Consider the following 27,284-nt stretch of genomic DNA (forward strand, 5'->3'; position numbering starts at 1 on the left):
CTCATTTTAACTTACTGAATTCACTTCTCACTGGCAATACAGGTGTCCTGATTTAGTCTCAGAGAAGATGCACAGTTATAGAAAACCCCTGTAATAGAGAACATATCGCTACATATCATGCATTATCTGCATACTGGAGCAGCATGACAATTTACCTCAACACTCCATGACCTTTAGGGCTGCAGCATTTCATCAAGAGGAACTATTCTAGATGTCTGTTGCATCACTTTTACAACCATTTCCCCAATTTTCAGCCTGATATATTTCAGTACCATTAAAAACACTGGGGTCTCCAACAGAGTCTGTTATACAATAGAAAGTAAAATCTGTCAGTCTGAATATTATTGGGCAGATGTCTCCAGAGGGTCCAGCAGAGTTTTAAAAGTTAAGTCTATAACTCTCTAGGGGTGATTTATGTCTTCTGAAATAGACTGTAATTTGTTTTGGTGACAATGCTCCACTCCCAGATAATGGACATGTCAAATGAGGTGGGTCAGAACCTTCCAGGTAATCAGTGAAGCTGGCTCCATTATGGCTGATTGTCAGCACACTCGACATTTAGTTATGTCGTTTGAGGTTATATATACTTATGCCAATTTCAGCTAGAAATCAACTCCAATTATCAGCACTCAGGCCAGGGTTAGGCCATGTTTGGGCCAGGTTGGGCATCCAGTGCACTCAAGGGAACGTTTGGTCATTCATCATGAACCTGGACAGAAACATTTAGGACTAGACTGGACCAAATCAATTCGCTCTTACAGTTCAAGATTATCTAATGCCCCTTAAACCAAGAGGTAATGTGAATGTCCTTCACAACCTCACCCATTTTAGCCTATCAAACGCTCCCCAAAGGACAACAGCTTGCTCAGCAATTCACAGTGTATGCTTCGATCTCTTTAACCTGACCAGTCACAGTAAATCCAGCCAAAAACAACTTAAAACTGCAAAGCACTGATCTTGTCCTTTTTGGAGCTGTGGCCAGACATTAGCATGCACACAGAGTACAAGGCCTATGTCAACATCACATCATATGGGTGCGTCATTGCTAACCTTCCTCCAACCCTACACGCTGCAGACAACTCCATTTACAAAAAGTTGTGTTGCCATGGTTACCTCCCACAGTACAGCATGCATATAACGAAGAGTTTGAGTTTTTAACAGTATTTCTTTTAGAATCATTATATTGCACATATTCTTGCACAGGCATATCGGTGCACATATACATGCAGTTTTCATGTTTTAAACCTGCATCAATATTTTCATATCAATAGATATAGATAGATTTACAGCATATATCAATATCAATAGATATTTTCATATCAATAGATTACTGGGTAACAGCTCGTGGTGACAAAGCCACAGAGAATTACCCTGCAGGCTCCTAAAACTCTACTGAGCATTTTAGTTTATTTGAGCTCATTGTCATTGGCTCATTGGCTTTTCGTCCTCCATTTTTTTATGTTTTGTTTCAGTCTCACAGAACGTCATGTCATCAGAAGGCAGGTTCTTGTTGTAAAAGCTACCATTACAGTGAAACGGGAGCAAACTGGTAAACATAATGGTGCCAGATAATTACCACAGAAGTTGGTAAAAATCAATCAGAGCTAAAAAGAGAGTGAATACTGCAAGCAATTAATATAACTTCAAATAAATGTTATGTGTCTGCTGGATGTGTGCAGCTGAAAAGACATTTTCTATTAAAACTTTAAGTATTGGGTGTGTGTTTACAACTTGTTCTGCTCCTGGGATGCCAAAATGCATCAATTAATGCTGTTTTAAAAAGCTCAGATTCAAGTTAATTTACTGACTTACATTTACTGAGAGAAGGGATATTGCCATATCAAAAGTACACAAACATATACACAGGACACATAGCTAGAATATAATTATCCCCTTCCAGCATATAAAGCTGCAAAAGCAGATCTAAATCGCTGAAGTGTGCTAAATCTTGACAAGGCCAAGACTAGATTACAAAAAAATGAGCAATAGCCCCCAAGGCCCAATTTATCAAAAGCCACAAAATCTCCAGGTCCACTGTGTGTCAGTGGCTTTTATTACCTGCAAATTTGTTTCACCAATTATGTTCAACAACAAATGCAGGTCCTGCATTATTAGCTCACGCTGTAGCTACATTTTAGATGTTTATAAGTGTTGTGTAACTTGGGACCAGTTAGTCTTACTCCAGGAATACTGGTTGGTACATAACACAATGCATAGATGATGGTGGTAGGAGATCAATAGGGGCATTAACACCATATAGTTTTTTTTTCTCAGATGACCAATGGGAAGGGTTAATATTTTGGAGAATGAATTAATGTGACCTTGGAGTTGTGGCTACAATTAGAAATAGTCTTAGAAAAATAATATAATACCAGGACAAACAGATTTAAAGTGGAGAGTCTGAGAGCTGCATTTTAATAACTATTCAAGTTGTTAATACAGTGCCTGATCTTGACAGTGTGGATATCACAGCAGAAAGTAAGCCATGAATCCCAACCAGAGATCATGTAATTTTCTGAAATGAACACTGTCAGTTCAAAGGCCAATAAAGCAGACACACCTCCCTTCTCTCTCTCTTCATAATGGGGTCAAGTGTTAAATATGCTGCCTCTCAGAGTGAATTTCATCTCCTCGTACAGCTTGTCTGTGTTCATAAGCCTTTTTTCTCTCCTTGTGACATTTTAATTGCCACAGTAGCTGCTGAGTAGAAACATCGCTAGTGCAACATAAACTAATAGATCATCACAATTCATTTTAATCATCACACTGGAACATCAAAGTCATCTGTAAACAATTTACAACTGAACAGAGACATTATTAAAGCAGCTAGGTTGGATGTTCAAATAGTAAAGCAGTGAAATAAAGCCAATTAAAAGCGACATGTACAGTAGGTGACATTTTTTTTTTCTGCCATCTGCACACATGTGACTATTGAAGTAGTGCCTGAGCGATCCTGCAAAGCTCAGCGGATTAGCTATTAACTGTCCGATCCCTCTCCAAATGTACTCTAATCACACTGTGCCAGTTTGTTTTGTTAAGATGCATGTACACTAGTTGTTTGCAGAAGAGTTCCTTCCACCATAGTCCCCTGAAATCTAACGAACTCGTCAGTGTCTTTTCATGTGAGATCCCTGCAGACTCCCCCAGCTAATTGCATTTCTCCCCATGAAGAATCACACCTCGTTTAAAGGGTAAACAAGTCCGTTCTTTTATGGGTGACACCAGATCAGTCAATGAAAGTGTCTATAACCCCTTTACATTTCATTCAGATTTGGTGAGATGGATTTCAAACGCACGTCAAGCAGCAGAGAGGAGATACTGTGAACAGATTTACTGCTGTAAAGTAGAGAGAATGACAGAAAGAGACAGATTCATCAAACCAGATTGGTTGATTTCTTTGACTTGTTTTAAGATTCAGGTTTTTGCTGTATAAAAATGACATCTTCATCTTTCATTGTTTAATAGTGGTGAATTTTGTGTTACAAGCGAGTGTAGCAAAGTAGAAATACAAATGATTTGAACTTTACCTCCCCACCATAGTTTCTTACTTAGACACCAGCAGACCTTGGTATAAGTCATATGTGACAAAAAGCTTCTTTAGTAAAATAATCATTAACTACTGTGCTGCCCCCTACCAGTCCAGTGTTCTCCCCATCATTACTGAAGATAATCCAAGTTAATAAGGAGCCACAGTGTTGATCTGCATTCACGCCCATCAGCCTGCAGCAGAAATACCAGGTGGAACTTATACTTCCTAAACTCACAAAAACAAACTTGTGCTTCAAGCCAACAAGAATCCCTGATGGTGTCATAGAGAGGAAACACCATCTGTCCACAGCAGTGCTGCCTGTGAGCACTGCTGCAACATTCAGAAAGATCAGGATCATGGTCAAATTCTTTACCAGCACACAACAACTTTAAATACTGGAATGACTTTGAAACCTTAGTCTGAATATTTGAAAGTTGTACTTTTACCACTTTTCATGCAATTTTACTTAAAGAAGTAAATCTCTGATGCTCTGTAGAGTACTCAGCTGTTTATGGTTGTTCGTGTAGCAGATTTCTACATTTTTATTAATTTTTTCTAACTTAAGCACTGCAGGAACAAAACAATCACAGATTCTCTTCAACTGAAGCCTACAAGTAAAACAAAGCATTGAAATTCAACCAGTTGTAATGGTAACATTGTTCTTCTAATCCTTTTTTTTTTTGCATTAAGTTATGTGGACAAAAGGCAAATACGAAGCTTAAGTTCTAGTGTGAGCATATACAGTAATAGATAGGCTTTCTGTCCGATTTCAGGCCAGATTCCTCTTAGCTCTTGTTGATTAAAGTTCAGTGTGAAGGTGAAGAACCTCTGAGGAAAGAGTTATCGCTGCTGTGAGCAATAGCAGCTTGCTAATGATAGCAGCGGGAAAACTTCATGGGCTTTATTGGCGGCTGTTAATGTGTCAGCGTTGTGCTGCTGCCCCTGTGTGAAACAGGGGGCACTGAAGTTATATTACAGCTTCTACCTGTATCCCAAATGAATAAACAGTCCACAGGGATGTGCTAGAAACCTGCCACTGACGTCCTCACTGAAGACAGTAATTCATTTTTTAAAACTCATTGTGTTATCCTCAGTTTGAAACACATTAGTCATCGTTATAAACTAACCTCGACAAGAATAATCTTAAACACCTTTGTTGGTCCTCATTAGTGAGAGTGTCTGCCTATAATGTGTGTTACCTAATCTCTATTAAACTTTTCAAATAGTCCGTCTATTTTAGCAGCTTTCACCTGAATTCAAATTCCTGCTTTAACGCTATACAAAATGTAAGGGCATTTTAGTCGAGAACTTACAATTCAGTGAATTAGTGTTTTGTCTGTTTTCACACCCTTGTTTGACATTCAAAGAGCGTGCTGGCAAAAGAAAAAAAAAAAAAAAAAAAAACTACAAAAAGCCTGAATTAGTTATCTGGGAAATTTCTACAAATGTAATAAAGTTTATTACCAGTAGTTATTTTATGAATCCTGGATTGTCTGGGAGGAAAAACACACAAACCAAACGCTCTAAGCAGTATTGTGTTCAAGGCCCTGGTTGGCCTAGAAAGCACAAAGATTCAGATACTACAGGAAGTTTGTCCTTTAAAAGATGAACCTCAGACTGAAACCCTGACAGCACAGAAAAACCTTGAGAGGAAAACGGTTTGAAAATGAACATGTCCAAGGACTGTTTTCTATTGAAAAAAAGTCACATTTTTCTTTTTCCCTTTGGCAGCTGGCTGTGTCAAAACATAGTAACCTGTATATTTTGTGTGTAGAGGAAGGATGTGGCTTTGAAAAGCGACTGTTTGTACACCTTGGAGTCAACCATGGGCTGATAGTACAGATGCCACATATGACTGGTTGTGTCTTCAGGCCTGGAATGACTCAGACGGGTTTCAGTTTCATGCAGTGTCTGGTTTCTCTGTCGCAGCCTCCCAATGTCCTCTTACCGTTTGTTTCTTTTTCTCCTTAGTCCTACTGAAGGATACATTACAAATGATAAAAGTCTGTTTTGTATCCAATCTCCCTAACACAATGCCACAAATCCAGTAATGGAGCTATTAGTATGCATATCAGAGATATCTAGAGGAATGAGCTTAAAAGCTTACAAGTTTAATTGATTAAGTCAAGCAGGCAGTCATGCTGCTTTGTAACAAAGACGGTTGTGTTCTTGAAGGTCATGATATTCGAACGACATATACAAAGACTTTTAATTAAATACCACTACTTTGATTCCTATAAATAAATGAATGTCAGGCTGAGGTTCTTTTTTGAAAAGAAAGGGCAGCATCAATTAAGAACAGACATTAATTTATACGAAATAGTCACAGTGTCTTCTGGACAGTCTGTTTTATCAATGCAGCAGCAGCTCTATTTGGATTTCCAATCAGCTTTTCATAAAGGCTTATAGCTTTTAACTTATATCCACAAATCTTTCTGGAGCTTTAAGAGTTTATAATCTAAGACTATTAACTCGGTGGGTTTTTTTCTTATATTAATTGTGATTGACAGTGTGGTTTTGTAACATCTTTGTTATGTTTAGACACAAACTTATGTCTTTCATAGTTTTGTATGATCACTAATCTGTATAATTTGCCTTTTTTTTTTGGTCTTCCTCTAGGCCTCCTTCCTAGCAGCTCTAACCTCAGCATCCTTTTACCAATGTATTCACTGTTCAAGAACATGTAGACATAGTTGATTTACAATAAGATTAGTATATCAATTCTGCAAATATGGGATATTCATCAACTTTAAAAATAATTAATTTCATTGACAGGACATAGATGTTGGAAAATTACAAAGCCTCTGTGTTTCCTTAATTCTTATGATTGTGGGATGAAAAAAGATGCAGATAATATTGACGTTATCAGGAGGGAACCTACACAACCTTCAAGTCAGAAATAAACATCAGACCAATTAGTAATAAAAGATACATTTTTGCAAATCTATTTTGGGCCGTCTTCAAGTTGACCTCTTGAAACCAGTGGATTCAGATCTATTCAGAGCTGTGGTCCAATTTAACTGACCTGAAACACTTAGACCAAAAGGCTCTTTGTCACGTACACAGTTTCCTCCACCTGAGCAGCAGCAGCAGAGTCTTGAAAGCCCTGCTGCACTCTGCAGTGCAATGTGACCTGGATGAGAGCTGGAGGATACTTATCTAATGTGGGGCGACGCAGATTGCATTGTATCCATGGTGCCAGAGACCGCAGAGCTGGGAAACTTCAGGGACACAAACTGCTTAAAGCAGAACGCTGATAGAAGTGGCCTACTCTCTTCACTCTGGGAGCCTCCAAGTCTGTTCAGCTCTGTCTCTGGTTGGAGGCCAAGGGAAAATTAGAGTCCTGTAATTGATTAATTTACTCCCTACTGATTAAATTTCATCAGACTCATAGATCACAACAGTTTGAAACACGAGAGCAGATGTTATTCTTAATCTGGATGTCTTTCATGTTTTATTGATTTATTTTACCTTTTTGGCACTATGGGAAGCATATCAAATCAAATCAAACTTTAATCATTAATTCTGACTTAAAAGTGTCCGTAACTGTTACTCTAAGTAAAAAAAGATTGTCTTTCATAAAAAAGTAATTTATATTTGTTGTTTAACCTTAATTCCCTCCACCTGTGTTAGTGAGAATACTTGCACATAGCATTGGCCTCAGGCCTCTCATAAGAAATGAAACATTAGAAACATTAGTGGATGAAATTTAGAGGAATAGATGAAAAAAAGGCTAAAAACATTCACATTAATAAATACAAAAACTAGCCCAAACAATCCATGAGGATCCACTGACAGACAGCATTAATCTGAAATAAAACCTGCCTCCTGGGTGGAATTAATTAAAGCCTTGGTTTAGATCCAGAGTAACTGTGATGTTCATTAAGAAAAACAAATCACATAAATTAAGATGAGGATAAATATAATAGCTTTAGTATGTTTCAGACCAGTGTACTGTACGTTTATCGAACTTAAAAAACAATCACACCCATTTATTCTAGGTGAAATCTTACAAGAGCACACCTGAACTGTTGAGATAAAATGTCTTTGGAGGGAAAAAGCCTATAAACTGTGGATGTTTATTATGGATAGTTTGGGCCATAATTAGTGTCCTAATTTTCTTACAGTCAAATATGTTTGACTGAAGGTTTGTTTGAAATCCATTTCCATTTCATTTTATGAATGTCACTGCATTCCCAGATCCCAGTTATGATCATTGCAAAGTTTGATCATTACAGATAAGTCCAAAACCACAAAGTAAGGATCAAATTGTAGCAAACTGGATAATACTTTAAAATCCACTCAATTAAATCCATTCTTGATGTCTTGCCAGGAAACATGGTCTGAACAGAGAATCATGATCTATAGGCTCATAATCAGGCTCATAATCATATGATGGATCTATGAGCAGATGCGACTCCTCTCAAAACTCTTGCCTCTAACAAGAGCCAATAGCATGACAGCACATCTCACAATCTCTGCTGCAATGTCACACAAGTCAAGTGAAGCTCTGCTGTGTCCGGAGAAATCTTGTCGAGGAAACTGACCACGGATCCAGTCAGTGCCTCCGGGCCTGGCTGTTCCTTTGTCATGCCCTAATGTAAGTGCAGATGCACACTTGCCTCCTCAGGCCGGATGCTGGTCTCTACCCCTCGGATCACAAGTTCAATTAATTTCACAGTTGGCGGCACCCACAGTCATTTCACCGGGGCCTGTTGTCTGGAACTGGAGAGAAATAGGAAGAATATGATGCACCCTGAGCTGCAGCCGCTCAACCCCTCCTCTGCTTCCCTCTCGCCTCCATCCCCTCCACCCATGCAGGCTCCACTCACCCAGAACCACATCTGATCTGATAGGGCCACGGCTCTACAGCATATTAAAGCTCACATCACAACGCCAAGGGAAGATGAGACAGCCACATGCATCATTACTGCTCCATGAAGACGTCGCTTTTCCATATCATTCAAAAAGATTTTAGAATTTATCAGGAATATCAGCTGGTTGAAGAAAGTGAAGCTAAGTGATAGTGTCTAGATCTAGTTACAGCAGCTAGACCTTACCTCCAGTACAAATAAATAAAAATGGGAGCTTTACAAAAATGACCCTTAAGTCAAATTCAGCTCCACATTGAGCAAAATTTATAAAATGGACATTGGCTCACCTCCTCACTGCCAGAGTGTAATACTGACTTGTGATTAGGCCATTATCCTGTGTGTAGGGGAAGGTACTGACTTGCAGTGAAGAATTATATACAATATAGAAGCACATGAAATACACACAATATAACTCTCACTGATAGAATTTTCTGACAGGTACTGTAGTTATATGGCTACTCAGAAATACTGCAATTTGGAATATCGGGGGTGCACATATATTCTGAGACACATCCATCTGCCCACTCTCTTTACCTGCTGATCATTTCCTTAATTTAAACACTGGTCAATAAAAATACAGACGTGTGCTGTGTCTTTTAGAATCTTGTACTGAAAGACTGTGTAGTGCACAATGTGTGACTAATGTTTAACATTGAATATCAATACAAGAAGTAATAAAGTAGAGAGCTATAACATCAGGTGTTGGGTGGGCGAGTAGCATGTCCACCTTAATGCCAGAAAGTGGAGACAGCATCTTGACTAAGACTCATAATCTGCTCTCTGTATTAACCACAGCAATGACCTTCCATAAACCTTAGTTTTTGTGTTTTATAGACCAAAACTTAATTAATGACAAAGCAGATTATAAAAGTTCCGTCTTGTGACCTTTTTTACCGCAGCCCTTCAACTTGAGACTCACTTTTTTAAGGGTGACCTGGTTCGACTCCTGCTTTGCATACCCTTACTGCTGCTCCAATGCCAGTGAAGTGAGTCTATATCCTATCTTAGCATTTATAGACTCAAATTCATCCAACGTGCATATGTTTGGACTATCAGGGTGGAAATGGATCATCCAGAGTAAAGCTCGATGGAACGCAGCTGGCTCAGTCCTTTATTTATTTATTTATTTCACTGTGAGGCAACAGAGCTAGGGCAATGTGTAAATATTATAATGAACCATCATGCATTCATGCAGGTACCCAGCTGGGGTCAACTCTTAATGAGCATCAAAGTAAAATGGCCACACAGCTTGTTGAAACATTTCTGATGGATGTTTCACTTTACGGGCAAAAAGGCTGCCGTTAGAATAGCCAAACCACACAATTTACTCTGCTTTTTTTTTTTTTTCTCTCCATTTTTTCCCATATCCTCTCTTTACTACTCTATCATGGAGAGCAGTGCATGCTGGTTGCTTCTCCAGGTCAGCACACAAGGAGTCTTGCTAATTACGAGCCTATCAGTGCTACCACCTCTCAGCTCTTACATCTCTTCTTACTCCACAGATTTGCTCAGTAGTGAACCCGCAATCTCTGATCTTACCATCACAGCATGGTGCTGTACGGATACTGAATTTTTCATATTCAAGCTCCCTCACATCTGTGCTTTTTAAAGAGCTTGATTTATGAATGAAACCTAGTGTGTGTATGTGTGTAGGACGCATCACTTGAGCAATTGCAGGTCTGCCCTAAAGGGTCACAGGAAACTCGTGGGCGGCTCGGCTTCTCACATTCACGGAAAACATTCAGAGGCACTGACTAATGAAGCATTTAGAGGAGAGGACTCCGGCGGTGTTGTCAACCTGCAGATGAGTTGCAGTTGTAATTTTTGATGCCATTTTGCATACAATTACCAGTCATTTGTGCCTGGAGTGACAGCCCGCTGCCGCTCGCAATTTGACGCTCAAGTAGAAACAGCAGCGCTGTGTGGAGAGGAGTGGGAGAGAGTGGGAGGTTTGATGTAGAACAAAAATCACTTCTCTTCCCAACTGGGTGCTGATTTGTTTGTACGGCAGTTTTCTGTCTCTCTGATGAGCTCATTGTGCATTCACCAGGTCCTTTGTGCGATGTGTTTTCGGATTGTACGTGTGGGAACTCCAGATTAGCTCATTGTCCTTTTGTGTATATACACACGGCAGTCAACAAAAGTTACAATTGGTCAATGTCCTGAGAAAACATGGGATCACCAAAATGTTAACAAAAGAAAAACTGCACCACAATAAACTGTCTATTGCTCCTGATCCTATTTTACACTGATTAACAGAAATAATTTTCATTTCATTTCATTTTTTTTCCTGAGACATCCAGTAGTTCTATCCTGTAGACCCCTCAAAAAATATGACATACCTTCAGACACTTCACCCCAAGTCAACACAGCAACCCCAGGTTTAATAAAAATACAGGGGACAGCTGTCATTACTGTATGGAATATGAAAGTGCTAGCATGCAAATGAGAGTAGCAGTAATAAAAATACTTCTTCTAATTGTATCCTTGTCATTTACACGGCTGATCAAAGATAAAGAACATATAGTGTCGGTAGCAATATCCTGTTCTGTCACACTCCACTCCCTCTGTTTTCTCTGCTGAAGCCTTGCTAAGCAAACATTAGCAGTTCAAACTGCTCTGAACCACAGGCTTGGCTGTCAGTGAAGGTGTAGACTCTGAGGGATTGAAGTTACTGTTACTGCTTTAACCTCTGGAAATGCACCAGTGAAATGTGAGCTCTTACCAGCTGGTATGCAGGTATGTATATGGTTCTATGAATTTTAGATGGCTGTCAATGTTATAACTTAAAATGTCAAAAAAGCATTTGAAATGTGTTGAATTACACAGGATGAGGAATAGAGGAACAATGGACAAAAGCTCTGACAGATCAAGGGTGGGTGGTAGTGTCAGCGATGGTGGTGGTGGGGTGCCAGGGTTTGATTTTTAAATTAAAAATCAGTAAAAGTACAGGGTTTATCTGTGAGTCTCCTGGATGTGCATCTAAGCAAGTTGCAAGTGTTCAGAAATTGAACCTTATTTGTTTTCCAAATGAGGACACTGTCCTTCACAGCACGGCCATTAACACTCCGCCACTATTCACCACACAGGACCTTTGATTCGTCCTTGGTTGTCAGCTTTTTTTCCCTCTAATTATTCCATCATTCTAGCAGCTTACTGGTGTGAATGCAATCCTCCCTCATAAAGTGAGAAGACTTCCTGCATGATAAAAACAATGGTGTCTCAGGCTCGTCTGCCTGCTGTATCACAGCTAATTCTTTGCAACACAAATACAAGTTGTCCTCCTTAAAGTATTTGGTATGTGGCTGTGGGCACAGTGCTGACAAAAGCATTTCCATGTCCAGCTCTGTGCTGTCCTCGCCCTCCACTCATAATAGATATTGACAGGTGCATTGCAGATAACACTAATCTGCATCCTAACAGGATTTCACATGTCATAGTGCTTTCTCATTTCTGTTGCATTCAATTCACAACCTTGTTAGGCTGTTAATAGCACTTCATGGTGTATAGTCTCTGGCCTTCAGAGAGATGGATGTCAAAGTGGAGCCTGAGTCATTCATAGGTTTGATGTCTGAGCTGTGAGCAGGTGAACTAATGTTTATTGGACTCAACATATGGTCAACTGTCCCATTAAAATACATAAAAGAAATTCACATATTGCACCAGAAATAGATTTATTCATTGAACGTGGGTGTTGAAGACGCTACTTCAGCTTAAATGGGCTATTCCGAGATTTTAAACATAAAGTTCAATTTACTAGTCACAAGGGAAACAACCCAGCTTGTGAAAAAAAGTTGTATAATTTGTTATGTGGCTCTGGAGGAGCTTTAAAGGTCTAAAATAATCAGTTATTTCAGCTTTGGCTTAGAGACAGCATTTACTATCTGAAAGTGTCTGATACAAACTGGGGATGTGGGGCTCAAAATACATTTTGTAGGCACTAAGGCTCAAAAAAAAAAAAAAAAAAGACTGTTGGGTTGGATTACAGAAATTGCAGGATCCAGTGATTTTGTAGTTTGGCCCTTACAAGGGACTTAAAGCCAATAATAAAAAGGACTTTTGTGACTTTTGTGTGACTTTTCTGATTTATAGATTTCACAGCGACCGACAATTAATTCATAAAGTTTTACACACCTGCCAGTTCCTAACATCACCCGTCTTTTCATAACCATCCCAGTCCAGGTGGCCACTAGTGTGTTCCCATGTTTCCATATCACTTAACCTCCACTTCCATCTATAGCCCTGTATCCAGCTTGTTCATCATATCCTGTATCTATGTATCTGCCCTTTCACAAATCTTCTATGTGGCATCCCAGCTGCATTCCTGCAGGTCTCTACTCTTTATCCTGCCAGACCTTTTATGACCTTTTTCCTTTCTTTTCCTTTCTTCTTTACTTTTGGGACATTTGACCTCCTAGTTAGCAGCCTTTGGACTTTCCTCACTGTTATCAAACTCTGCTTTGAAAAATGAAACAGTAAAGTTTTCCATTTCTTTGTTCTCAGTTATACCTGAGGCAATATCTGGTCCTTTAGAGTCATTTCATACAATGAAATTGCAATTCAAAAGTGATACTCTAAATCAAGTATAATGTATTAAAGTTGATTGTTGGTAATAACTTGTTGTTACAGCTACAATTCTGTTTGCAGGCAATTCAAAACAACCACAGGGGTTTGACATGATTAAAATATAGGTTATGAAATTCAATACAAATGCACTGCAATGCAAAAAATATAAAGTAAATATGATATTTAACTTGATTTTTTTATTGCTTACTTTTGTTCATTTGATTTCTCTCATTTCTATTTTTTTCTGCAAGTACTTCAAACTGACGTTACTAAATTTGCCTTGCTTTGCCTATTTATATGCTTTGTCAGAGATTTTTATTCAACTACATTATTGTTTTTTAAGGTTTTATTGCAGTCTAATGCAACATCAACACAGTTATGCCATCAGAAATCTCAAGATGAAAATGTTCTCTATGTTCTCTATATAATATCTATTTTCCATCCATTATCTATAGCCACTTATTCCTATTTTGGGTCACAGGGATCTGTTGGATCCCAGCTTTCTTTGGGTGAAAGGCAGAGGGGAACCCTGGACAGATTGCCAGCAAGCAAAGTCCACAGAGAAGGGCCCCAGCTGGGTTTCAAACCAGGAACCTTCTTGCTGTGGGGCAACAGTGCTAACCACCACCAACCATGCTGCCTACTACCTATATTGAACAAAAAAAAAAAAATCTACATTACACGCTAGTGGGGGTTGCAGCTGACAGATTTTAAACAGAAATTGCAAATGTTCAGTCGTATACATTCTCCTAAAAAAAATGGTGATGCATCGCATTTGACAATTAGAACAATTACATTCACATAAATATTTAAGGATATTCTGAGAAACTGACCCAAATATCTAGAGGCAGATATGCTGCTTGATCTGAAAATGAAAGAAATTCCAGATATATTTTCAGTTTTTGGATAAAGAAAACTTGGAGAAGGTAAGTAGTGCTTTGAGGTGAGATAGTGCAGGTTGATGTTCGATGCGGTCAGCCCTTCAGATGTGATTTCAATGTATAAACATGTACTACATAATGCATGAGAAGACGCTGGATCAGAAGAGGTGTTAAGAGGCTATCTCTGTGTGTGCCAGGGCAGGATGTATGAATCTCAGTATTCACTCTTGGCCATGTGCTAGGAAGGCTTGTGAGCTTCTCAGAGTGTGCGTTTTATTCAACCAACCTAATCAGGTTCATTAGCCTCCTATTTAATGGACAGGCAAGATAAGGAGAGGAATCAATTCATATTGTGCATTTGGCAGCCGCAGAGCTCTACTGTGTGAGAGGACTGTCTCCCTGCTGTTCCGAATCACGCTTATTGAGAAAGAAGCGGAAATTACCACTTCAACGAACGCTGCACTGACTTAAAATGACCGGATAAGGACCAATGACAGGCTTGATGCTGCCTGAAAACTGCCCAGTGACAGAATGAAGGTTGTGACTTTACATGGAGTTTTACAGATCAAAAAGGAACTATGAAACCTATGGCTTACATGAACCCTGAGCTGTATTGAAAGTCAACCGCAAACAGGAGTAGATATGCTTGAGGCATTATGATACCAATGTGATTCTGCACAGGAATGGGAACAAACATTTCAAATTATTATACTGAGGACGAAAGACCTTGTCCATATCTATTTCATTTCCTGTTCTGAGCTTTTTTATGTATGTTCAGTGCACTTCAGTAAACTGTTTCTGTCCTGGTTGTAGATCTCATATGCCTCTTTTCTCTCCCACCACAATGAAAGAGATGGAGACACAGGATAATATAATAAAATATCAAAGTCTTTGATGACCTCCAGCCCAGCACAAGTCAGCCTCAGCACCCAAAATAACTGTAAATGTGTATATGGCCTATAAAAATTGATATACTGTGATATCTACATTAGAAAAATGTTTTTAAAATTATTGTGAATGTGTTTCCAGTGAAAGTTTTCAGCCTGATATAAACACGAGCTTCTGGATTTTTATTACTCTTAATCCAAACTCAACCCCTGCTTCCTTGTGATTTACTGTGTCCCTTATTTTGTTCCTTTATTAATGCAGCAAGCAAACACATTTGTTCATTAAGTGTGGTGTTGTGGTTTGTTCTGCCAACTTTTTTGACAGGGTGGAGGTAATTCTGCTAAATTAATAGGTTCTTTTAAAACTATATTTTCTATGTGATCCAGTAAAGTTTGTGCAAATTCACCAATTACTGCTTGGAGTTAAGATATGGTAACTTTAGTATTTTTGCAGTAAAACAAAATGCAATATGTTGCTGCCACCAATACCAATTTCATCAATCAAAATTTCAGAAAATATTTGAAAAGGAAGTATGACCAAACGTGATTTATCAAATAATGTCAAGTAAAAACTAGGTAGCAATATGAAAGACAACAGGACATGAAGTAAGTATTGTCTATGTGCAGAGTCCTATGTGGAATCTGTAGCTTTGATGATTTAGTTTCTCAAATTAAACTCAGTCACAGCCCTTTAGGAAAAATGTGAGTGAATCCTCTGATTCACTGGCAGAAGGACATGGAAACTGCATCTTTGAACAAATAAACAGCCTTTTGCATTGAAGTCACCACGGACGAGGACAACACCTGTAACCATGGTAACTGTACACAAGAAAAATGGTGACAGCTCCTTAGAAGATGTACTGTAAATATGAAAAACAGAGAAAAATATGAAAGCTAAGGATTATAGTTTGAATAACACTAATGCACACTTTCCTCAGAGGACTAAGACTAAAAGTAAATCCGGGCAAAATTGTCACCTGCTGCTCTAATCTCAGTAAACAACTGAACGCCTCTGCTCCAGTATAACCCTAGCAACTTGACAAATATTTCAGTCTCTCCTCTTTGTTTCTGCTCATTTTTGCAGAAAGAAGAAAACTCCTGGATACATCTGAGAGTTGTGTCTTTTGACCAAAATTTCCAGTTTTACAAGTGTGCATCTGGGTTCATGTCTAACCCAGCGTGGGCCGTGATGAGTTTCCACTGTCATACAAATCACCAGAATGAAAAGTTCACAGCTTGGTGACAGGAGGCTGCAGGGGTAAACCTCTCAGTGCTATTTCACTCTGTCTAAGGCCTTGTCTTGGGTCTGAAGCCTGTGAATACTTTGATCATCACAAGACAGAAAGCTGCAGTTCTGACAATGTGTCCGTGTCTCAGTCCCATCCCATGTCTGACATTTTCTTTGGTATTTTGTGTTGTGCCATAAACAGGTGATGTGGCCCGTTGGGAGATGAGCTAGATGCGTCTCGTAAATAGTAACATACAGCACAACTGCATGAATAGAAAGAATGAGATAAAAATAAATAAATAAATAAATAAATATCATTAGTGTCATTCTGCTGTACAGCAGGTTGCTGGCCTCTGTTTTTCACTACCTGTGGAGACTTTACTACAGATACTGTTTTCACTGCTGCTCATTTATGTGGGAACTGGTCCAAGTAAGCAAAAAACAGCAAGACTAGCAAAGACTTCCCTGCCTTACTAATAGAATCCTGTGGTTCAGTAATTTTGATTTAAACATATTATGGAGACTATTACCGGCTGCGTATGTTGACTTTAAACTACATCCTAACAGGCTGAAAGAAATGTCCAAATGCTCCCCCAATTACAGGCAATGGATATGCCCTAAATAGGGTTTTCCTACAACCTTGAAAGTCAGTGCACACAAGTCATGGCAAGCTGGGAGTAGGAACCAGAATTCTGCGGTAAATGCATGCTGAATGATTTGAAGTAAAATCACAGACACAGGGTAAGAGACTAGATCGTGAGAAGGAGGTGGCCACCAATAAGAGCAGCCATAACACCAGACCCTGGAGGCAGAGGAGTTAATGTCCCCAGTTCATGCCTATATACACGCACGTATGATTAGACAAACATGCAAACATCACTTTCATCCATCGTCTCAATGATTTCAATTTATGTAGAACAGCCAGTGAGTCCATTTAGTTTAAAAACAGACAATATTCCCCCAGACTTTAGACCTTAGACCTTTTTTTTTTCATGTTTAATTATCTCCACTTATCTACAAATATTATATTTTATGAATTCTTTCAAGAGCCATTATACCTAGTAACAGAAGGAGTATAATACCAACCCATTTATATTTTAACTAGGAAATCAAAGTGGCACAAAACTGTATAAAATTACATATTAAAAATAATTATATTTTATCAGCTTAAATCCCAAACTGGGGCTGAAAAAGAGCAGAGCATCCAATCCACCCAGAACTAATCCTCTGTTTGTAACCGAGTTAATCTTGGAAGCAGATAGAAATCCTTTTCTTTCAACACCAAGTGGCACAATGAAACTTTAAAGTGGATTTCAAGCAGCAGCAGCCGCAAGCAAGCACTTGATCCAGATACAGTACAGCTTCACTCCCCACTATTTGATCTGTTTGAATCAATATAAAGCACAATGGTAAGGCTGGCAAACACGCGTGTGCTGGTGATGTCAGATTACATGATTTATTGATCAATGATTCTCATGTTCACAGTTTTTAGTTACTGCTTAAGTTCACAGCCACCAGTTTTAAAGACTGAGCCATATGCAGACTCTGTACTGGAGGCAAACTGAGCAACTGATACCTACTAGGTGCACTTTTACTCCACTCTGTTTGCACTCACACTCAGCTACATAGTCGTACACATGCCCGAGCACAGACGAACTGTAGGCCTGCAGGGATTACAGCTCAGGGAGGTGGGAGTACTGCAGCACTGTGTCCCAATAACACAAGGTCACCTTAAGTGGATTGGGATGAGAGGGTAAACCAATTCCCCCAGGACAAAAACAGGGAGCAACTCATGAAAAAGTAATTAAGCAGGATGCACATCAGTGGATGCCACAGGCGGAGAAGGCAAGGAGAGAAACGAATAAGCCCCGGATGATGGCAATGTTTGTACACAAAATATCTGGTAGATGTTCGCTAAAGGCACACAGTGGGATTGTTTAACCTCAGATGTTCTGGGAGGATTTTATGGCTTTGTTGTTAGAAATGTGAAATTCTGCAGAAACAATTAGTAATCTGTTGGCTATAATGAATCAACTGTTTAGATAATTTATTTATCTCATCAGTTATTTTTCAAGCAAAAATGTGGAATATTCTCTGGTTCCAACTTCTTAAAAATCATTATAATAAAATCAATTATATCATTGTAACATACTGAACACCTGTGGGTTTTAGCTAATGGTTTGACAATTTCTTTTTTTTTGTTGTTTCTTATTTTTCTGTTTAAAATAAACACCATCTGAGACCCAAATGGGTTGTTAGTATATAACTGACTTGTAACAATCACTATTTGCCACAGTTTCAGAAACTAAAACTGCATGGACAAGCTTCAACAAAGCAAATTATGTTATATGCATAATATATATATATCTATATATATATATATATATATATATATATATTATATGCATATTAGATGCAATTTGTACATATATATGGTCTGCCTTTGTAAGATATTTTGTGGTGCAGTTACTGTGTTATTCTTGCTTTGCTGCTGATAGACACATCCTATAAAAGTTTCAGCACAAGATCTTCTTAGTGGAAAAATTTTCAGAATTTTTCATAGCTTTTAGCTACTTAACGTTAAAAGCCCAGGGGAGAAGCTGAAAGCTCAGGAAAGTAAGTGGATAAACATGTTTTTTTTTTTGTCACCATATTACTAATGCTGTTTTTTACCTAAAAAATGCATTTCTTGCTATGTAGATCATTTTCAAGAAAATAAAACTGATAATTGATAGATTCTACAACAAAAATGACTAGGAGTGCAGCCCTTATGGAGATTAACAGCAACAGACAGTCTGGGTGTAGATTCAGAAATCAAAGCTAGTTAGTCTAAGGACTGAATATTTCCAATAATATTTGACCACGAAAAATAACGAATAAGCATGGACACTTTGATTTTGGGTGAATCCCCCATATGTGATTTTGGAGTCATATGACATAGGTAACTGGTGACCTGTCCAGGGTGTACCCCTGCCTTTCACCCTAAGAGAGCTGGGATAGGCTCCAGCAGCCTATGTGACCGTAAAGAGGAATAAGCGAGTATAGATGATGGATGAACTAGGTACAGCACCAGTTGTGACAACTTATTAAAACTTAAATACTGAGCTTTTTTTAAAGCAGTGACCTGTGTTTAATAATAACCAATGATTCTTCAATGCGGAACAAATGGGTATAAAGAGGAGAAGAGATGCACCACACATTGTTGGGTTTGGTCTTACGATACGATTTGTTGGCAAAAAGAAAAACATACAATGACATCAGCCCTATACCTTCAGAAGAGAAAACTGTCAAATATACAGGAGTGTAAGATAAAAAAAAAAAAACCCTTGCCAATTCAGAAGGCAGATATGACCCTCGCAGCAACACGAACCTTCTCAAACACTACAGATCAATGCAGGGTTTCTCATTCAGGCTGAGGATTCTCATTCTGCCTGAACATCGCTGTATGGCAGCTGTTTGCCTTCCATCAAATAAACCTGCTGTGGTCCAGAGCTGTTAAAAGACCATGTTTCATACAGACAATCCATCTCAGGGAATAGAGAGGGACAGACAGGGCCAATTGAGCACACCAATCTCCTCCAGCACTCGCTGAAATCAGACATAAATCCTTCTCTCATGGCTTCCGCAGCAGCTTCACGCAGTCACTCATGTAATAAACATGAGACAAACACTTCAAACACTTGAGCAGGTAGACCAGCAGTGCTGTGTATCCAACTAAAACTTGGACTGTCACAGATGCACTGATATTAATGACAACGTTATACGAAGCCTTGTATAGCAGCTTGTTAGCCTTTACATACACTCAAACTTGTTCTGTTTGCACTGTCCCTGCTCCCACGCAACAACAACGATACACACAAACGCACAGTTCGGTGTGAGGCCTTAGCATTCATACTCAGACATGGTTTGTCTAAGAAAACAGCAGGTTTTAAAAGAAGGCTGTACCTATCTAAGGCACTGGATTTGAGAGCATTTACTCATTATTTTATAACTGTTCAAATAAAACCAGAATAATGAACCCACTGTGCAGGTGAATCAGATGACCCGAGTAGATATATGTTAGTTGTAGATATCATCTACTGCAGAAAATTAGATAGGAGTTGACTTTACAACAGTTCAGGAGCGAGGACAGGATGCAGTCGGCAGTGGCACGATGCACATCTGTCAGTCTGCTGAGTGGGGGTGGTGGGGTAGAGAGCCTGCCACAGCCAGCTGTTAGACTAAGACATGAACGACGGAGGCTGACAGGGCCTCCACTTTGAAGTGACAGCTACCGCCATCAGGCTGCTAAAGCGTGTCATCTAATAGGTGCAGTGTGAGGGTGACAGGTACAGTCAGAAGGGGGTCGCTGCCTCAGTCAGCGTTTAAAATATTAGTCTTTGTTTACCCAGTTCATGAAAGCAGACACCGGCATTTTTTTAGACCCGATGCTGTGTTTGCTTCCAGGTGTTGTGCCAAAGGGTCTGAACTGTTTGTGTGCAGTAACATAAACTTCGCAATAAGGCACAAAATATGCAATAAGAAATCTACATTTTTTTTTGTTAGCTGGTGTTTTTGCTGGTTATGATAATTAGTTTGTTTTTAATTTAGTGCAATAGTTGTTTGGCCTCAGGGTTGAGACATTTTAATCTGTCAGCAATAGTGAGTGTCATTCAGTTTATTACCAGCAGCTCTCTGGAAGGTACATGGTGTCCTTAGAGGTGCCTAATGAAAGTCTAATAAGACGACTTGCCAGCTTTAATTCATGGGATAATAAATATGAAATATACAAAGTTATTTTGTACCTTTTTTTTTTTCGTGACAAGTGATCTAGAACTCTTTTTTTCACCTTCAAATAAGAAACAGAGGATGGATTTATTTGCAGTACTGGCAGGGATGTATACAGTATTAGTGTGTTAGTAGGATACTCTGTAATAAACATAACCTCTATAGCTACAGTACACCACAGGCTATGCAGGAGTTGACAGTCACTGCCTCAAAACAAAGTAAAGTTATGCCAGGGCTGTGATGGATGCTGAGATGTAGAGCTAGCTGATATGTGCACAGGACAAAACATGAAGCAAGTTGATGAAAACCTAATAAATCTTTTCCTTTTTCAGCAGTAGGAGAGAGGGATGTCCAGTCATCTTTTGTGATCCAGTGAAGCTATTTCCACTGCAAAACCATTGCGTCACTCTATATCAGAAAGGCTCTAAAATAAAGCTGTCAGGATACAATCCATTGGTTCAATAAAAGAAACTTCGCTCCACAGCAATCTGCTAGAAAGAATCAACTCTGGCACACTTTGGTCCCTTAAAACAGCAAAACTAGCTCATGTGCAACAAAGTATAGATCTTCACAAGGCCCAAATTTTAGTCCCTCAATCACAGTCAGAACTGATCAACTGAAGTTTGATCCATACCTACAGAGTAATCAATAATCTCTAGAGAAATAATCTGATTGTTGCATTGCATCAGTTTCAGTTTTTTTAATGTCCCAGTGGTTTCAATTCATTCATATCATGTCAACAATTTAAGCTGATCAAGATCCAGTATTTGGATATTAGCTTGTGAAGTGTATGTTATTCTCATATATCAGACACATATTCAATCAACATTTCATATCTCCTACTGCTCATTTCATTATCTGGTTGTATCAGTCGGTATAAAAGGAACACTGAAAGGCTTTGAATTCAGTAAGTGGATTTAAAACTGGATTCAGAGGCACACTGCAGACCTCCACAACAAACAGAAGAACTTAGAGGTATGCATGAGCAGTGCTGTCACCACGGCTGAACAGAAAATCAAACATAATCAAGGAAAAGTCGTCACCATTAAACTCACACTGTGACTGATGATATCGGCAAACTGCAGGGCAAAGCCACTATAAATGAATGAATAAATAAGATTCAATCTGACTCTCTCCCTCTCTCAGAGCTCAAATGCTTCAAGTTAAGTGGATCAAACCTACACTTATGATGCACAAACTTAAGAAATATTTACCAGCTGGCCAAAGTCACACTCTTTATCATGACAGCAGTGCTGTTAATAGGTGACACCCTGATCTGTCCACAAAAGTTATGTAAATAAAAACTGACTGCAGACCCTCACGTCCTTTCAAACCTGCTGTCAAACAACCACCACTGGAAATACTGTGACTCACAAAACCCCCTACTCTTAGAAATAAATAAAATATTACAATGCTGACACTCAGCCCCCAATGACTGCACTGTGATTACCGGCCAAGGGCGCACTGAAGTTGTGCGCATGTGAATTGTGAGTGACTTGTCTTATCAGGTGCAAACAGAAAGCAAGTTGTGTGGCTTTTTCTCCGAAAGCAAAGTGGAACATTGGGTGAACGTACCGTAGGAGAGAGGGATGTCCAGATCGCCCTGCCAGGACATCTGCCCTGATTCGTCTATGGAGTGCTGCGCTGTAAAAACATAACAACAGGCCTCTTGTTTACAGCTCATTCTCACTCCAGCAATGCCTCTGATTTATTAGGACTCCAAAGGAAGACAATAGCAAAAAAAAAAACTACTACTGTGCCAAGATGCATTCACACAGGCTGCCTACTAAGTGCGGAATTGTTACTTTGTCATTGGAAGTGTGGATTTAATCATAGATAATAAGTGTGCTTCTCCATTTCAAAAGTGTGTGTGGTCCTTGCAAGATGTCACTTGAAGCCACTGTGTACTGTAATGTCCAAACTTCTGCTGAGCTGAAACAAAAGTCACAGTTACATTATTTGATTTTTGTATTTGATTTTTTTTGCTGCCCAGTCTTGTGCACACTCATTTAGAGGAGAAAGAATGAAACATGACACAGTAGCTTTGCGAGTGAAATTATTATTAACTATTATGATTTTCTTTTTCTTGGATAGATAATGAGAATGGACTTTACCTTTCAAGTGGCCACGACCAAGTGTCACAAACCCCGAGGAGATGAAGTTGTGCATGTCTTGGCCTCCACTTCGCAGGTTTTCTTTCCCATAGTGTCCTAGGGAGACAAAAAAAAGGGTGGAGGATGAGTATTGATGGCTACAATACAAGGGGCATTATCTGGGAGACAGTAGTTTAAGCTTTGAAAGCTTCTGCTGCTTTTGAGTGTCCAGCTCCAAACTCCTACAAAGGTCAGTGCTGTCAAGATAGTTTGTTACTGGTCAGCAGCAGAAATATGCGTACCAGAGAATAATTTACTTTTACCTTTTAGTTTTACCAGTGAGTGAATCCACCAGTGGTGTCAATTACATTAAAATGTATTTATTTCATAGCAAAACCATTTTAATTGCTGGTGTTTTTACTGCTGCATGGTATCTGCACTCAATTCCCCTGACATATCTGCCATTTTATAAAAGAGCAGCTCCAGATGACAAGAATACTAAACAGGGCTAAAATAGCATAACTGACAAAACTGACTCTCAGGTGGGATCATCGGCTCGTCAATATGTATCGCCAGAGATGCAATCTGCAAGTTTCAGTAGCTTCATAGCACCCATTTATCAAACACTCTTTCACATTTTATTCAGTTTAATTGGACAATGAAATCGGGGTGCTTCTGGCTCCTCGCAGGGAAGGTGACAGTTTTTAAAGACCACTATGTGATGCAATTTGTACCACATCACTGTTAACTCTGCTCTGATCCGCTACTGTAATTGAAAGTGCAGCAGGAACGCAAAGGAACAAGACAAGTTCCCTGCAAGGACCCTGAAAATGCTCAATTGTCCTGTCATTCAAAGGAAATAAAGGAATGTAGTGTTAACGAAGTTAGAAAAAAAAAATCTAAATCTGGAGAGTTAATTTATAAAATCACCTCTTCTCTTTCCCTTCTTTGTAGCAGCCCAGCTCCACCCTAACCAGCTAACAGTTAAATGACTTTTTCTCCAAGGAACTATTTCAAAGTCAGTAACATCACTCAGACCTTTGGGCCTCAGGAAGCTGAGATCGAACAGCATTTCAAATTATCATAATGAGAAAAAACACCTGGGAGTATTAGGCCTGGTCTTCATCATACCCAAGTTTGGCACTCAGTCATCAGCTGCACAGATTGTTTGTGTATCAAACCCAGAGCATGACTATAAATGAACTGCAAAGAAGAAATCAGTAAATATCTAAAAAAAAAAAAAAAGGATTGAGCATTTAATTTGCAAAATAGGTTTGCCTTAAGGAAAAAGTAAACATCATTAACTTAGTGAGTCAAGTCTGCACATTTCTGCCCTCCAATCCTGTAAGGTAGGAAACACTGTTAAAGAACATCATGTATTAAACACTAATCGTTTATCTTAAATGATCGTTCCTGTTAACATGATTGTCATTCTTAAGGAAATTGGTAACTAATGTTAGGAAGTAGTTGTTTTACAAGCCAATCTTAACTTAATGTCTATGAACTGTCCTTTACCCAGAGCTTTCAACCACAGTATGCTCTTCGTATGCAAATGAAATGGCTGTATAACACTATGAAACACAGCTGTCCACATATTCAACTTGTCTTCCTGTGGTCTGGAGCTGTTTCTTGTGAACTCCTAAAGGTACAGGCTACTTATACTTTGAGAAACTTGCTTATTTAATTTTCTTGATGACAGTTTGATGATATGATAGATACCACAGCCACCAAATGGTTATTTTAGCTTAGCATTCATCCAACTAAAATTTTATATTAGCTGTAAACTAGCATCCAACAGATACACCATCTGTGTTTCTGAGAGTGTATCTGGTGTTTGTGATCAGTTCAGCCACTGACTGAACTCAGAATTCCAGGTCTTTCTGTTCTTTCACTTATTTTTTCTCTCATCTTTGTGCATTATTAAGCAGATTCTTAAAGCCCTGATATTTGCAGTACTTTTTTTTATGAAACTTGAAATGTGAATCTATGTCTATGTATTGTACTGTATATGTTGCTTTAAAGGGGTTGTCTGGGGCTGTTTTTGGATAGAAGCAGACTAGAACTAAAGTAAATGTCTCCTCTGGTTTTATATTAGAATCAGAGTCAGAAGCAGCTCTATTGGACAAGGATGTTGGAGAGACAAAGACATGGACTCTGGTATATTCATCATTTAAACAAGAAAACACGTCCCAGCCAAAACTGCACGGCCTGCACAGAGCTCTGATCTCAACCCCATTCAATGTTTTTAGGATGAACTAGAACAGGATTTATCACCGAACATCAGTGCTGGACGTCATTAATGTCCTTGTGATTGAAAGGCAACAAACATCTGCAGATAGGTTCCAAAATCTGGTGAAAAGCCTGAAACCAGAAGAATAGAGGCCCTTACAGAGCAGATGTGGGCATAATGTTGAATTGTCCCCATACCTTTGACCACATAGTGTCAATGTTAAGTAAAATAATGAAAGCAATCTCCAGAGTAAAAACACTGATAACATCTTTCACCTGACACACACAGTCTGTAACTGATACTCTACAGGCAGACTGGTACATTCAGACACATTATAAACTTCAGCCTAATGTCATCTTTTGAAATCTTCATCCCAAAGTTGGTCTCTTGCCATTTTGGATTAAACTTTTGAAAGGTTTTGAAACTCAAAATGAACCCACTTGCTGGGAGTGTCCTACAGAGATGATTCCATTCTCTGTCTGTAAAGTGTGGAAGAAATTTGTTGCCTATTTTCATTATAGAAACTTGAGAGCACAAAATGAAAGAACAGAAGAGAACTCTGGGAAATTGAAATGATATTGCCTGCTCAGTAACAAATTCTGTGGCAGTTCTATCCACATTGTAAGACACACTCCATCAGCATCACATCTGGGTATAATACAGGCAGGAACCAACCACTGCTGAACATCACAGGTCTCCTTTTCCACCTGTGCTATTATTTGACCTGTCTTTATGAAATGCCATTAAATTGCTCCCCTTGTCTTAATTGTAATTATGATTTGAAGGGCAGTTTTTAACACTTATAGTGGATATAAAGATGAGTGATTGAAAAGAGAAAATGAACTACATATAGGAGTGCAGCTTCTGACAGCACCAGTGTATATTATGTTCTTTTACGATCAGTGTCTCGCAGAAATCTATTCAAATCCATCTTTATTTTCTCCACCCATTAATTCTGATATGTTGCTCTGACCCAGGAGATAGTTTCATACCAAATTACAGCAGTCCTGTAACCATTGGCTGTTCCCACAAAGGCCATCTTATAAATCTGAAGTGGATCTGGATAGTGAAAGAGTTTTCAACATCCATTTTCTTTTCAACCACTTATCCTTGACCTCAATGGGAAACATTATTAGGTCAAAGAAAGGTGGAAAGCAGAGCTTGTAAAGAGAGAGACAACCACTGCTGCCACATAGGAACGTTTCACAATATGGATTTACCTGTATTGCACTTCTTTTTTATAAACCCCTTTTCCTATTCTAAATATAATCATACAATCATAACACTATAAAGTTAGTTTCAACTCTTACATACAAATCTCTTGTTAAGATCTAAGACTCATATTTACCTTCCATCCATCCATCCATTATCTCTACCCACTTATAACTTAACCAGGGTCACAGGAATCTGCTGGAGCCTATCCCAGCTCTCTTTGGGTGAAAGGCAGGGGTCCACCCTGGACAGGTCACCAGTCCATCACAGGGCCACATAGAGACAAACAACCTCACACACTCACACTCACTCCTATGGGAAATTTAGAGTCACCAATCAACCTGACATACATGTTTTTGGACTGTGGGAGGAAACCAGAGTACGTGGAGAAAACCCACACAAGCACAGGGAGAACATGTAAACTCCACACAGAAAGGCTGGGTTGCGCACCCAGGACCTTCTTGCTGTGAGGCAACAGCGCTAACCACTCATCCACCGTGCTGCCCATATTTAACTTCATAAAAGCAAATAAAGCCTAGTAAGCCAAAAAGCCCAACAACAGTTAAAGGTATATAATATTATGAATTTACACTATAAATACTAGAAGCTTTGGTTATTTGATTGAAAAAAAAAATTTTTTTTTGAAGTTCACATCAATATTGTCATATATTTGTCATAAAATTTGAGCTATGTCTTCCCTGGAGTGCCTCCATCCCTGCTTGAACACCCTCCATCATCATCCTCATTTAAAAGCATTCACCCATGAAATGTGACCTCCTGCTACAGTTCACTGAGAAAATAATATTAGGCTGATAAGACACAGGCTGGAAAGACATATTTTCTGTGGACATTTCATTTTATGGAGAACTGCAGCACTGTGTGGCTCTGTGAATCACACAGAGGTCTAATCCTTGCTCCATGTTTGCACATTAAAACAGGAGCTCTGTAGTCTACAATGTCCAGTGTATCTATTTTAAAATACTATGAATGCACACCAATTTACACCAGGCAAAACTT

At 39.0% G+C, this 27,284-nt stretch overlaps 1 protein-coding gene across 4 annotated transcripts in view; it reads right to left on the reverse strand.

The window, feature by feature from the left end:
- LOC113141292 (shisa family member 6) overlaps nt 1-27,284 on the reverse strand; it is a 59,034-nt gene that overhangs the window by 24,138 nt on the left and 7,612 nt on the right. For 2 of the 4 annotated variants that reach the window (XM_026325618.1, XM_026325617.1), the window contains exons 3-4: nt 22,847-22,942; nt 22,308-22,376 (exon numbers count right to left, since the gene is read on the reverse strand). The exons of 1 other annotated variant lie outside the window; for it this stretch is intronic. In XM_026325618.1, the coding sequence (XP_026181403.1) occupies nt 22,308-22,376; nt 22,847-22,942 (165 nt within the window). The remainder of the gene's footprint in view (nt 1-22,307; nt 22,377-22,846; nt 22,943-27,284) is intronic. One more of the 4 variants, XM_026325619.1, reaches the window with a different exon arrangement.

The sequence above is a fragment of the Mastacembelus armatus genome, chromosome 8, assembly GCF_900324485.2.
Source record: "Mastacembelus armatus chromosome 8, fMasArm1.2, whole genome shotgun sequence".
Classification (NCBI taxonomy): Eukaryota; Metazoa; Chordata; class Actinopteri; order Synbranchiformes; family Mastacembelidae; genus Mastacembelus; species Mastacembelus armatus.